Source organism: Petromyzon marinus, chromosome 6 (assembly GCF_048934315.1).
Source record: "Petromyzon marinus isolate PM22_M1 ecotype Great Lakes invasive population chromosome 6, UKy_Petmar_22M1.pri1.0, whole genome shotgun sequence".
In the NCBI taxonomy this organism is placed as follows: Eukaryota; Metazoa; Chordata; class Hyperoartia; order Petromyzontiformes; family Petromyzontidae; genus Petromyzon; species Petromyzon marinus.
The window spans coordinates 11093896-11109817 of NC_133672.1; the positions used below are offsets into that span (position 1 = coordinate 11093896).

A 15922-nucleotide genomic window follows, 5' to 3' on the forward strand; every position below is an offset into this window, starting at 1 on the left:
TTGGGCAATTGTTGGCGCTGCATCACTGCCTGGCGGCTGCCTTCTGTGCTTGTTCACACATTTGAAAATGTGTGAGCACTGTGCACATTACATTTTGAAACTATTGTATATTAACTGTATTTATTTACCTTAAAAAGCATTTTATTGTGCTTCAACTGGACCGGATATAAACTACTTGTTCGTAACATTAACTACTTTAAATACATTCATAACGCAAATATGCATCCCAAAATATATTTTTGTAATTTATTATTGACTATTGCATTTCCTTAGTATGCGAGTGCTCAGACGACTCAATTTATACTGCATTTTGCATTTTCATAGTCTAAAAATGGCAGGCAAAATGGTTTTTGATATGTTTTTTTTTCCGGATCAGATTGTGATGAATGGTATAAACCCCCTTTTCTAAATCCAGATTGCTCACGTGTTTTTGAAGTTTGGCACGTGATTGTCCATAATATTCCCCCAAATCAATGTTGTCTCATTTTTTTAAACAAAAGTATTGAACACCGTTATTGTAGTATCGCTCGTTTATCTATAAACATTTGACAAATTGTTTAGCTTTGTTTTGCTGCATATCAAATAATAGAGCACTGCATTGTACTGTACAGTACTGCATATAGAACGAAGTCCTTTTTCTCACTGCCAAAAAAAGATCACAGTGCAATATTTATCTTCCATCCATCTAGAACAACATCTTCCAAGCCAATCGAGTGTGCGCAATGAGACGTAAATAATAATCAAACCTCAACTTCACTTTAAAATAAGCTCATGTGCAGGATGTTGCATCCCAGGTTCATGAGAGATGGCGACGGTTTTTGGGATCGCGGCTAATGAATGACGATGAAACGTAAATAAAAACGCAAACACATCCTTAAACACATTTATTGGTGTCCTTTTTATTCATTAACATTTTAATAAACATTAACCACTCAGCAAAACTTTCAGTATGTAATGTAAATAGTACATTACAAAAGATTCACTAAACAATTGTTTTCCCTACAAAATGCAATTGCAGTTAATCATTAAAAAGCTTGATAAGCCAATCAGTTTTAAGTGAGGGCCCGTTGGCATTGCTTTAAAATTTAAAAAACATTGCCACCTGCATTCTAATCGTGTTGTGTCTTGGGCAACGAGAGGAGACGGCACACAACACTGCCACGAACATTAAACTCAACACATTGATCAATAACACTGCGAGCTGAAGGAAAACATATATTATAGGCAACGTTTCAGACAATGACCCTTCTTCATAGCACATAGAGAGGCGAGACAGTGGATAACAGTTGGAAACTGCACTTTACATGATAGGGCCTGATATATTTTTAAAATGTTTGCTGATGACCAGTTTTTTTACTACCTATGAGTGGTTATCGAATAACAAGCCCTATATGAATAAATGTATTACTGCGTAAATTATTTTTTTAATTAAAATAAGCATTATAAAATGTTGCTGGCGCATTGCATTACGGGTATCCATGTTGCTATGTCAACATGATAAATATTAGCATAATCAACGGAGTGATGCATTACTTGGTTCAATCAATAACATTTCAGGGCCCCAAATGCTGAGCTCAACGAGACTTCTTCATTAACACGGCTTCTTTCAGTCCAGTTCCAAGGCATGAACATTGTGCACACGAGGCTACAGTAAAAGTGCTGCCCCCCTCAGTGGTCAACATTGCTGTAGCCCTTGTGATGTTCTCCCACCCTTGATGTGCATTGTAATACGAACACTCGCTTGAATGAGATTAAAATAAACAACAAGCAATTAATGTTCAATGGTATATTGCACAAAAAACCTGAGCAAATGCACAAACAGCACACAGAGCATTTGGTACGATAATCGCCCAAAACTTGTTTGATTCTTGATTTTATACATGAATATATAAAAATGCGTTCATCCCTCTCCTATGCGGTTCAGCTTCCTGGGATTGCTTCCATTATGTTGATACCTCCACCGTTCTCCACTCAACTCTCCAAAATCCTTGAGCGATAATCAATGAAATAGTGCACCATATGAAGTCCCACAAAATATAGTGTATTTTCCAACTGATATCACAACCATAAACCTTACAATGCTTAATTTCCATCCAGAACAGTCCAGAACACTGTTCTAGGAAACATTTTTGTCGCGACACATCCAAGTCCCTTTATTTTTGGTCCTAAACCCATTCATAGTAGCATAGGACTATAGGGTACAATAACATAATATTATTATATTCTAGTAGTAGGGCCTTAAACCCATAATCCAAACCAGCTAAGCAACGTTCTGGAACATATCGACTAAGGAAATTAAGCCGTGCCCTTCCAGTTCAAATAGCAACAGGGTTAGAGAGAGAGAGAGAGAGTACACAAGAGGAGGCATAAGAAGAAGAAGGCATTAAATGCAAGCAGAAGTTATCAACACATACATGGAAGTGTCGTTCACATATCACAAATGCAGTTGTGAGTCCAGTGTCATTGGACGCGGTGAATGAGGAGTTACAATATACACGTGTGCAGTTCTTTTCAAATGTTTTCTCATATTGAGAAAAAAAGTCCAGAAAGAAAAACCAGAGAGCAAAAGATTATAATTATTTGTTACATCAGTTTTGAAAGAAAGCATTTATCTCAAATATATGCTCGACCAATATTGTAAATATGTAGCAGCACACAAGTCTTAATAAGAGATATCTTTTGTTGTAACACTTTTTCATGACTATAATACACATTGTTGGTTATCTTCTTTGCACCACTTGAAAAAAAAATATCCCACTTACCACAAAAACGGAGCCACCACTCCGGTGGTCAGATTCTCTGAAACAGCCTTTGTTTATCCTACTTGCAATACTGCCAAACACCAATGGCATGGCATGCGTTGCTGCATCTGTGGACCAGCATATTAACTCATGAAAAACATTGCCGCGTTTCTTTGTGCCATCAAATAACAATAGGAGCTTTTTGTTTAAAGCAGAAATTGTCCCCTTCCAGACATGTGTGGTTGTAAAATACTCGTGTCTTTCTTAACCATGCACACTAGCCCTTATACCAAACTTGCATTTGCCAAATTTTACAAACACGATGACGACCACCACCACCACCACCAACTACTGTGAAATTATAATTGATGTAACCTACATTACACTCCATATATAAAATGACTCATGAACGTGAACACATGAATGTAACATTAAGTAGGCACTGTGTTTAATTATATTACAATAAAAGCAAATACAATATGGCAACCCATACATGGTATACGAATATTTTTTTAAAAAATCACTTTGAAATAGGATATACGTTTCCTTTGGTGTGATCTAGGGCTGTGACATTCTATCGATATAATACTGCAGTGTATATTTCTTTACTTACAAGTCACACAACAGCAACAATAATATACTGCAGCAAATGTGTACGCAGAATATATATTTGCAAGCCCACCACACGAAGCAAACACAGCAGGGTGTGCGCAACATTTTTTTTACCTAAAGGTGCAACCCTGCAATTACTTGCTCACGACACTGCTGGCAGAAGTGCCTCCACGTTAGCAGTAGATAGCCCTTCTCGAGGGTGTTTAGGCATACTCTTCCACGCCAGTTAGATGTTTGTGTGGCGAACTCCTTTCGCGCCGCAGGTAGCCAACCGTGCTAATCGGAGGTGTGGAGATGTCATGGGGAGTACTCACAACTTATCCCAGCACCCACGACGATCTGTCTGTCAATCGACTAATTATGGTTTAACCGTGCATACGAGTTGGGTGGACAGAGGCAAGTGGCGGAGGATGTTGAAGGAACTTGCACCATTGTGTAAACTGGGGCGCCATAAGAAGAAGAACTGGTAACCAAAATATTGCAAAGGGAATAAATCAGGATCGGACCGTGTTCGGGGCTTTTATTCAGTTTTAGTTGACAACAAAGATCTCGTCTGTATCCTATGTAGCCAACCGTGCTACTCGGAGCATCCCTCACACGATTGCCAGCCACACGTTAATCACCTCAATTACAATTACAAATGCCACTGCCCTGGAAATGCCCTGGAGCTGTGCTATAATTAACAGTGAATACCAATGACATGATGTCGCATTGCTACTGGTACCTGCGCTATACCCTTCAAGAGCCCAACTCAATCGCCCATCTCAACCCCCTGATGAAGATGTTTCAGTAATTTATGGACTATTTACTATGACATTAAGCTGTACACATTCCAATACATATTCCAGACATTATCCAAAATAAAGTGTAATACTGCTCTATTTAGTAATACTAATTTTAAAAAGTTTAAAATACTCCAAAGAACCAAGTATAAAATACCGCAGTGACTCTTTGCTTCTATGTCACGTAATAACTTTGATGGGTTTTTTTTTAAATATTGTGACTACTAGGGGGTGCACAGTCTGAGCCCAATTGGACCTGATGACGTCGTTAAGATTGGGGTAACAATTTGACCCCAATCCAATTCAACCAACAATCACCAATCCTGGTAAATTGAGATCACTTTAATTATTGCGTAAGAATATATAACGCAATACCTTTAGACTTTAATAACAACACTCAACAGTGTTAAGCTACTTTTGTTGCTGTTATTGAAATACTAAAGAGTGAACTATTTTCCCAGGAAAGCCTTTCTAAGTATCAAAGCTATTTTTTTCAGGGGAGGTCCTGCCTTGAGGACATTTGAACAATTCCATTCATGACTGTGTACGCTTGTGGAAGGAAACCAGAATTGAAAGGTCCACACAGACAGGTCCATAAACCCACCAGAACACCGCTTTATCCTGGCTAGCAAACAGCCTAGCGGATTGGGCAGTCTCACTGCACAAATCTCCACGCGATCTGCCAATTCTTCCAATAGCACTGGCTTACAGATCAGCACGCCAGCTTCATATACTACAGTGAAACGGTAAACAGATTAGGTTTGCGAAACACATCTCGACTCTGGCAGCCTATCGATTCTATTCCTACAGACATTGTTAATCCTTCGTAATCGGATCCTAAATATAGGCACCCGATAAGCCCCTTAGGATGTAAAAATGATGATCGAGTCATGTTCACATTCAACCTTAGTTGATTATGTCCCCAAAACGTTTCTCGATTTTACTGCAACAATTGGGTTGATGCAATTCCGAACCAAAGGTACACTCCAAGTAGACAATATACAATGTTGCTGATAAGCAGTAAAGCCATATCTAACGCCTATAGCAATTGCAAATGTCTTCATTAAATACAAATTTAACATATAAAGAACGGAACTGTATATTTTAAATAAAAAAATATTGTTCCACCAGATAACAAATGTTTTTTTTTTCAATCCAGTGTTCATATCCCAATATTCTTCTGTTAACAAAAAGCAAAAAATAAATCTGCAGGAAAAAACTATGAAAGAAATATATCCTATTTTCAATAGGGAATGTTTAGATTCTAGACCATTTTCCGATGCAGATGAATGAACAAACACGATAATACTGGAATCAAGGTAAACTATCTGCCGCACATGTTTAGACACCATACATAACTGTGGCGTCCACAAAGTTGGGCATACGCACGCAGAGAAAACAATAGGTTTGCGTTTTTTTTTTAAATATCAATGTGTTTGGCTTAAACCACGAGCGCGGCTCATGCTGGAAATTAATCTCGTGATGTCCAGTTAATACTTGAACAAACATTGGTTCAAGGTTTGGGCAAAAGCTGAGATGCTACTTTGTTACACCTTCTGCAAGCACGAAAGGAATAATATTGCTGTTGATCATAATCCTAAACCACTAAAGCATTTAAAATAAACTTGTGATTTCCATCTTCCAGTTGTATTTACTCTTCATTCAAACCACACATTAACTTTCAAATGAACAACGCATTGCCTTTACTTATCCTTGGCATTTGTGGATTGTTCTGTGCAGAAAAGGTGAGATAACACGATACATATTTTACCAGATAAAGAGTGCAGACGTGTCTCACAATGGCACGTCACTTTCCCAAAAACACACGGGCAGCACAAACAGATGTGGAGGGGGTGCGCCGGTGGTTCCCTTGTGAGGACAGGAGGGCAGGGTCCCCATCAGCACTTGTACTTCGTCACGAGCTGGAAGTGCAAAGAAAATAATAATCCACAAGCAACAACTTTTTTTCCAAGCACCCCCAACTATTCCGTAATTTCTTACACCACAATGCCATTCCGCCCATCAAACCTGCATACGTGAGTTTGGCGATCAGGCCAAATACTGTGTTAATAAATAACTACGACCAATTCAAGATAGTTTCAATCCACCAATGGATGAAGGCCACCACACTCCATTTGTGTCATGCTGTTTTTTGGAACCATACTTCACTACTCTGGTCAGTGCGGGTTATTGAAGGGTGTGGAGGAGAGGCCCGGTTCGGATATCGCTCGCCCACTAATGTTAGCCATGGCCGGGAACTCGCGTGTTCGGTAAACGCAGCGCGCTAACCACTGCACCTACCTCAGCACCAAAACAATGCTTAACGCACCACAAAACATCACAGTTTGTTGGAAATTAAGGGTGGACCGATATATCAGTTTAACGACATTGACTTTTAAGCTCATAATATATTCAAAAAATTGCATAAGAACTGGATTCAAAATTGCATAAGAACTGGATTCAAGTCACACGTGCAGCCAAAAAGAGGCATTACAATTCAGTGTGATAAAAACAATCGATCCTTGAATCGAACCGTGGCAATAATGACGATAATCCATCGAATTCCTCCTGTAGAAATGGTCGTGTGAATCTTTCAACCCAATGGAAATACATGTGTGCTATGCTCCTAAACATCCAGCAGAGGGAATTGATGCCTTAACATTGCAACGAGCGATGTAAATATGAGACTTGCAGCGTTGAGAATGCCGTACCTCCTTGTCCAAATCAACACATGGAGTCAACATTGGGGGGGATCAAATCTTCCAGGGGGTCTGGGGGTCTAATAGTGTATTGTATTACATTGCTCTGTTTTCTTACCTTTTTTTGTTTCATTGTATGTAATAGCAGAGATTAGGGATTAATAAAGTACAACCATAACCACAATCAAATTAACAGAAATCTATTTTTTCGCAATATATTGGGGGGGGGGGGCATTTTGAGCATATTTGAATATTGGGGGGGATGTGTCCCCCCCAATATATATTATAATTACGGCCTTGGATGGGAGTACCCACACTTTATCCCACCGCGACCTGACATTCAACTGTGCTGTAACCATTTGTGTTGTTGGGTGGACTGAAGCTTGTACATTGTTTCAAATGCCGTGCTAGAAGATCGATTTAACACGGAGGCTTCCACGACCGATATTATCGATAATAGAGGTTGCTGGGTTAGATCGCGTAAATGTAAATGTGTCGTTAAACCCGCCACCATCCGACACGACCAATTAGTAAGGGTTTTCACGTAAACAAAACATGCCAATTCGTCCGTGCATGGTGTGCATGCATAATGTACGTTGATTACCCTATGATTACCTAAACCGGTAATGTATAGTAATTCTAATTTATATGCATAAATTAACCCTCCCCCTCCGGAGTTCGCATCTGATTGGCCACAACAGGATTTCTCCACAACTTTGGTTGTCGCCTGACAATGCTGGTTACTGGTGAAACGTCATACTGGTGAAACGTCATACTGGTGAAACGTCGTACTCGAATTGTAAATGTCGTGGGTTTACTCTCCAACACACCGGTGTGCTGTACTAATAACGAATTGGCATGTTTTGTTTACGTGACAAACCTTACTAATTGGCTCTGTCGGGTGGTGACTGGATAACGACAGCTTTTATATTTACACGATATAACCCAAAAACCTATATTATGGACCAGGAGATCGAATTGCTGACCTCTGGATGCAAATTTCAGGGTGCTAAGAATTACACCACGGCAGGATTAAATTACCTTCTTACAATACTACGCCTAAAACAATTCATTGATCCATCATTCAATATTGATATATATATTTACTCTCGCAATGCACCCATTGAACAAATTCTTTAAAATTCTGAAAAAAATGGCTCATCATACATTTAAGATAATGAAGCTGTCATCGCTATATGAATGAGAGTGGAACAAAAAGAATAACTTAAAATGAAACGATGACAACAAGTTGAAAAATAATTGATTAATTCATCTAATCGTGACCTTAATTTATGAGATATCAAATCGCTGGGGGTGGTGTGGGCGAATTGTTCATTGCCTACTACTGTACATAAAACAGCACTGCTCACTCAAGTATGGCATCAAATCGGTGGTGCAATGCACCCGTCACTGGTTTAATATCAGCTCGTGACTTTTTCAGCCAAGCTGTCAGAACATTAACTTTTGCAGTGCTCAGAGGAAATGGGCAAAACCAATACAGTTCATAATTCAACAGTAAACAATGGAGCGTGCTCTCCTAAAATAGCCTCTTTGAGTTGCACCTAATTGAGGGCCCCCGAGATTTCAGGAAAAAATACATTCATACCAGGGATTGGAGACATTCAGCCGTTACAGCGTTCATTTTTCAACGGAGGAGTTTTAAAACCACTGCATCTCTTTCCACCGAGCCTACAAATGACTATGATTATAATGGCAATTACCTGCTGATGAGGGAACCTGCCACGATAATAATTTGCCCTTTTCCCAAGAACGTTGTAATTAATTATACGTTCCAATTGTACTACAGCTAAAAATTAATGAGGGTTCTTTGCAGGTATAAAAAAAAGAACTTGAGGCGCTATTTTTTCACAATTTGACAAAGATGAATAGATTTACTTAAATGCCTCTGCATTTATATTTGTATTTTTGTGTATAATAAATGGCCCAAATATTGAAATTGAAATTACCACATACAATTCTGTATGTTCTAATAAGATCATGTCAAATACGTTAACATAAAAAAATAAAGTTGCATAACTGTTGGAACTGTTATATAAGTAATATAATTGCTGATATAAAGTTATAATCGAACATCACTTGATCTTCTGAATTCAGTATAATGAATGCAACTGGAGTCAACTTACATTTTCAAATAAGTAATTTGAAATGTCTGTTAAAGTTCCAATTACTTTATTATTTTCGCTATTAGTTTTACGATTAACACTTACAATGATCATTTATTTATGTGGCTTATTAGTGATGTGAGAGATGTCTGGACCCATCCGGGGCTCCCCACTTAAACCAACCGACACTGACTAACACAACGAGGTATGGTAAAACAATCCCCATGACCTACACCGCGTGGGCAGCCCTTCACCCTGCATTAGATTGAGAGAGGGCTGTTATATTAATTCGTGGTAAGTGACAACACAGGCATCAACAGCTTGCTGATTTAATTTCCACCGCATACAACAACTTGCATTAGAGAGAGATAATTACGGGTGCCGTACACTCTTCAAAACGTGGGCTCTTGTCAAATATGCACATGGCAATGACAAAAGGTCATCACCGCAGCACATACTGTACTTTAACCAAAACGATGCAATATAGCCACAGACATGTGCAACGCGGAAAAAGACCCGTGCATGTGTGTATATATACACACGATGAACGTGCATTATTGAAGCAACACACAACCTTTTGTGCAGTCTCGGCGAACTGATTGGCGCTATTGGCCATATCGGCGGTTTTGTCCTCTGCTCGACCGAGCCGCTCTCCGCGCTCATTGAGGGCCTGGCTGGCCTTCTGCACGGCGCTCGTCACGCTGTCCGCCGCCGTGCACAAGATGCTGTTCCCTGTGCGTGCGTGCACACACAACACACACAACACACACACGCGCGGCGCACACAGGCGGACACCCCCGGTCACAGCCGCAGCAGAGTACCCAGCGCCACTCCGTCACACGGTCCCCAGTGCGATTCACGCATCGCTTTGTCGAACAGCCGAGCATTTAATCTTCGGAGACGACTGGCCAGGGTGAGTGCAGGCCAATATACACTCGAGACTAGAGGGGGACTTTTTGAGCTTCCTCTCTACCAGCGGTGGTGTGACCAAGAAAATGCAGGACTGCACCTTTATCGATTTTAAACTAGATTCTTTACACTCAGGAAACGTACAAACAACGCTGTGATTACCGATAATGAATAATTTTTTTTTAAAAAAAAAACCTGTTACATGTCGGTTATAGTGGAGTGAACACATTTATACAGATGAGGTAGAACAAATTAGAATTGAAACTACTCACAGAGCATGAAATAAAAAAACAATAGTTAATTGAATCGGATAACAACCCTGAAGAGTGACAATTTATAAACTCTCTGCGATGGGTGCATTGTCCCGTGTCTAATATTAACATGCAGTGCTATGTATTCATTTAACAATGAAAGTGAGAGGACCTTATTCTTTGCGTCTTTCGGTAAAGTCACGTAGATAGGTTCAAAGAAAAGAACAAAAATAACAAAAAACTACGACGTTTCGATCGCAACGCAAGCGGTCGTCATCAGGCTGAAAAAAGAGGAGAGGGCCTCTCCTCATTTTTTGAGAGGACCTTGATGAGATTTAGAGGCCAGTTGCCAATGGTATGCACTCTGTTATTGAACCTGGCTGAATGGCATCGTATTGCAATGAACTAACCCTAATCGCACTACTCCAGCATGTTATATTAAAATGCCAAGCATACCCATTCAAACAACAATGCACATTGAAAATCTCATGAATTAAAATAAAATCTGGAAACGCTCCTATATATGCTTTCACATGAACGCAGACAAATGTGTGCACATCACTGAGCAGATAACATTCCACATTTGCTATGAAAATTACACAATAAACCAACACTTATACAAGTCCAATGATACACAGAAGCAATAAGGCCAATACATTTTTACTTGCTATATACAATTAAAACCCACATGAGGCAACTGCGAATTACAAATAACTCACCTATCACGTGACCCTGGCTATTTCGGCTTTAACGTGGACTATGTATCAGCACTCATTGTCAGATAACATATAAATATCGAGAAAACGGCAGAGCTTGGGGCAATTGTTGTCACCGGCTAATCACCTGGCTGCTGCCACCCAGCTTGTTCGTGGTTCCTCAGCAATTGCGAGAACAAAACTGCACGAACGACATTTGTTTTTATTCTTTGGAATGTGGCCATCGCTGGTGGATCAAAAAAAATGTACTGCCCATCTCAAGTCTGTGCTGAGAAGGTGGTGGTGGTAGTACAGGGCCTTCTTAAACTGCTGTAGTCCTTGTGATGACCGTACGCCCACAATGCAATTCAACAAAACATTTTAAACATCAATTGCATTGTACAACATTTCGGAAAGTGTTTGTTTTTCTTAAATCAGACTCATTTTCAACTATGGCAATCCATCACACGTGGAAATTTTGCTTACAAAAAATGACAACTATAAACCAGCAAATCCAATGAATTCAACATGCTCTTTGGTTCTTTCGGTAAAGTCACGTAGTTAGAAATAAAATGAAACAAATGAGGACGTTTCGATCGCAACACAAGCGGTCGTCATCAGGCAAAGCTTGTGTTGGGATCTAAACGTCGTGATTTGTTTTATTTGATTTTATTTCTAACTACGTGACTTTACCGAAAGAACCAAAGAGTATGGATTCCTGCAGTCACGAAAGCTTCAAATCAAGATTGAATTCAACATGCTTTGTTTTGCATCTGTTCAGCACAACGTATCATTAACGAGCAGGATGGCTATTCCTGTTGCGATATGTAATAAATCAAACAAAGCATCATGGGTTGGGTGCCGTCATGTTGGCCAGTAGGTGTCACCAGGATCCGTGCTATTCCCATCTTCTGAACAAACATTAAAAAAAAAGCCTGGCACCAAGTGCTTCTTCAATTGGCAGCCACCCTCTAGGGTACACGAAATGAAAATCCACAGAAGCTACACCACACACAATTTTGAAATTGAAAAAAATTGGAAACACATTTGTACATGTCTGCACGTTTACATGTGCGCGACATTAATATTCCAGGCAGCTGGTTACGATACATCAATAAACAAAAGAAAGTGAATGTGTTTTCTCGAATTACCATTTCAATAGCAATATCCCTTACAGTGTTCTGCGTCAACCTTTTCCTTCTTTTACTTACAAGTCATGTTCGAAAATGTTTTGGCTGTTGGTGGGAAGTTCACAAATCTCACACGTTTACCATTTAGATCAGTCTCATTGTTATGCTATCTTGTTTCGTGGGTGGGGCACAGAAGTAAATAATAGCACGCGATTTACCGCATAAACAAAGGCATTACCTCATTACATCCATAACAGGAATGAGAGGCTTCCAAATATGTTCCATGCATTAATGCGTGCACATGCTGTTCCAGTGATTTATGGTTATATGCTAACATAATACTGCAATATCAATTTCAGCTAATTATTTTACTCAATGAGTCTCAAGACATTTTCACTTGGGTCCTACATAGGGATTGTTTGGCAAATACCACCAATGAGTATTTTGGGAATAAATGTGGAAGGAAATTGTAGTATCCGGAGAAAACATACGTGGGGGTAGTGATTAACACTACACGCTGCCATCTTCTGGCAACCTTACAACTGCATGCCTACAACACCTGGCCAGCCCTCGTGCTCGCTCACCCACCGAAGTCACAAACCAGGCTCAGCCCTCCTAAAGCCTCTGCCATGCGATGACATCGGGAGCATGTAGGGCGATTCTGCCGTTAGACTTCGGTCACTTAAGAGGCAGGAATTATCAATAAGTGAACTGACCCCTTAAATGGAAATTTCACACGCATAATGTGAAAAACACAACACTGCGTACTTCTTTTTTAAATGGAATGCATCAAATTCATTCTGGGCGTGACGCTGGTGGCATTAGTAATCGAGGATGCCGCTGTTTTATTTATTGGCGTTAGATACGACTGAAGTAAACCTTATCGTATCTTATATAGATGTATATAGCGACTTTCACGAGTGCTTCATCCTTTACGTATGGTGAATACACACAGGTGTGGCCTACATTTTAAATAGTTGCATGTGGTTATTGCTGCCAGCTGATCTAATCAATTGTTAGGTAAGCATCTTTAAAGCAGGACTTGAATTGGAAAATTGCTGCCAGGGTAATGTAAGTAAACCAGATTCATCACCAAAGCTATCCATTTTGCACCATACCCACAATATGCTGTGCAGTGACACGATGTTTCACGGCATGTATCTCTACATGATTCTTTCTGCGTTCTTCACCTGCTCTTCCACTTAATTTATCAGGGTCCATGTTCCCGAATCGTATGTTATCGCAAGCAATATCCACCAATTAAAAACGTAAATTTTTCGGCACATTGGTATGTTGTTTCACATTATGAAATTATATTTTCCAGAAGCACTCCAACCTGCTCCAGCTGGCCTCTTCATGTTCTAATTTTCACTCCAGTCTGCACTCAATGTACATATTACGTTTTCCAGTTGTACCCCTACAAAACTTTTGTTCAGCAAGTAAACACGTTGTACTTTACTGATATTTTTCTAATGGACCACGAGCGAACTGAACAGCAAATACAAGACCAATATGTCATCACAACCAAAGCTGATCATGCCAACGCGATTCGTCAATGATTTCTCCCCTCCGCCAGTGCCTGCAGCTGCTGCTGTTGCTGCACGTTAGACACTTGACCACCAAGATCTGCCCTACAGCCTCCCACTACCATCCCCTCGTAGGTCTTCCCCTTGGTCGCCAGACTCGTTGAGAACACTCTGACGCCAATCTTGGCAGTCATCCCTCCGCAATGCTGCACACGTGCTACCCAATCTTGAATTGAAGCTTGCGTGACTGCAGGAATCCACACTCTTTGGTTCTTTCGGTAAAGTCACGTAGATAGAAAATTAATAGATCACGACGTTTCGATCGCAACACAAGCAATCGTCATCAGGTGAGACAAAGACAGCAGGAGAACTGCTGAGGCCTCAGCGACGATTGCTGGTGTTGTGATCGAAACGTCGTGATCTATTAATTTTATATCTACGTGACTTTACAGAAATAACCAAAGAGTACGTGCTACCCAGTGGAACCATTTTTTTTCCGAATCATATCTACAAACAGCATCATCATCATCAGGCATTTGCCTGATGACGATTCTGGTTGTATTTGCCTGATGATGCGTGGACATTAAAACAATAATGCAGCTTACTTGTGTGTGTGCGTGCAGTAGTCTTACACTGATTCGTCATTGATTTAAATAATAATAAAATGTCCTGAATTTAACACGTGACATTTAACACTGCGGCACAAGTTCGCAAGTAAACAATGAAGAACACTGGCAGTGTGCAGTTTTGGCTATGAGAGCAATTCCAGCTGGAACAAGGGACACACATACAGGTGTACAAAGAGCTCATTATGAGTCATTTCACGCTCGCGAAAGTCACTATCTGTACTCAAGCGATATCGATCCTTTTACACCTAAAATCTAAACGAATCCAGACAATTTAAACAATGGATTGATGTTTGCTTTTATTTTAACCTCCACATGTCCATATCTGTGCAAGATGGTGAAATAAATTGGTTTCGAGGCAGAACTAATTTCTGCCCCCTGACAAAGTGCCGTGTCCATCGGCGTGTCAAGTAGCTCACTGTGTGCGAGCAAGTTGCTGCACTGCTGATGTGTGTCACGTTGCTGTGTTGCCACAGCTGTGAATCGTAATGAAAGGGTACGGTGATGATGCAGCCCTGCAACGTCTTGCTCACGACACAGCTGGATGAAGGCCCTGCACTAGAGGGGAGCACCTCTCTGGAGGCGAACTTAGCCTACTCTTCCATACTGGCCAGACGCCTTGGGGAGAGGTTGAACTGCCGATCAACTAAATGCGGTGTACCCATTTGTACTGCTTGGAGGACAGAGGTGGAGAGATTTAAGAAACGTGCATCATCGTGTCATCGGCCTGACTGTGAGATCGGTCCAGTGACCTCTGATTTGCAAAGTCCAGAATGCCAACAATCACCACGCAGTGGCAGCATCCTGTCAATTGGAATGAGGACCTTTGATGGAAAATGTTGGAAATGTTCTCAACCGCACCTGTGCGCAAATATTTATTGACATTTCATACACTATTTAATAGAAAAAATTGTTTTAAAACAGTTTATTGAAATATGCGGTATAGATCGGTTTCCAATGCACTATAATTCATAATGTATTTATGCTGGAGTCAACCGCCTTTAATATCCCCGGTGTGTACCTGATATCGTTGTGTTAAAAAATACTTTTGGGAAAAATAATCATGTTGAACGTTCCATTCAGTGTGCTGTTTATCATCATAAAATGTGTCCTTGACCTACAGCATCCGCAGTGGAATGTCCTTAGATAAATTTATGCGGAGAAAAAAACCTCATTAGATTTTAATCACGGCAGAATTCCCTACAGAGCATCGCTGTTTATCTACATAACAAATTTCTATTCATTATTTGATTTATGAAAACTTTAATTTACCACGTTAATAATATATCATATTAATCCACCAATAAGAACATCATCCACGGTGCTCGCGTGAAATATAACATCTGCATGGGCGCCACCATCGTACCATGGTGAGCACATTGGACTTGCAAAGCAGAGGTCGCCAGTTCGATCTTCAGGCACGGCAGTTGACACCAGAGTTCATCGATTGGAAAATCCGTGCGTTGTGGGAGTAAAGTGCCCCCAAATATCCCAAGACTTTTGTCTTGGAATAAGAAAAAAAGTCGATCAAATGTCCTCCGGGAGCTTCCTCGAGTGGAAGCCCTTCTATCGGTAGTGGCGTGCCAGAGAAATTGCGGGGCTGCGCCTTTACCTTTCTTCTTTAGCTTTTTGTGTTCATATTGCAGCGTCTGTCGAACGCAGACTACACTCCTCCCTGGTGTTTGCAAGCAAAGAACCAGCCGACGAAGACACTCAACATATGCGACTCAAACGCGACGCTTCAAGTAAGGCCCAGAACGAGCTAATACATTATCAAATAAAATCACGTATTGTAAAGTTATTTCACAAAAAAATAAATATATTTATC

At 40.3% G+C, this 15922-nt stretch overlaps 1 protein-coding gene across 5 annotated transcripts in view; it reads right to left on the reverse strand.

Annotated features, from left to right (window-relative positions):
- Window positions 1–879: 879 nt before the first annotated feature.
- The window catches only part of STXBP6 (syntaxin binding protein 6), a 63557-nt gene continuing 48514 nt past the window's right edge, over window positions 880–15922 (reverse strand). For all 5 annotated transcript variants that reach the window (XM_032947988.2, XM_032947992.2, XM_032947993.2 and 2 more), the window contains 2 exons: window positions 9532–9689; window positions 880–6057 (listed from right to left, as the gene is read on the reverse strand). In XM_032947988.2, coding sequence (XP_032803879.1) covers window positions 6034–6057; window positions 9532–9689 — 182 coding nt within the window. In that variant the 3' untranslated portion in view covers window positions 880–6033. The remainder of the gene's footprint in view (window positions 6058–9531; window positions 9690–15922) is intronic.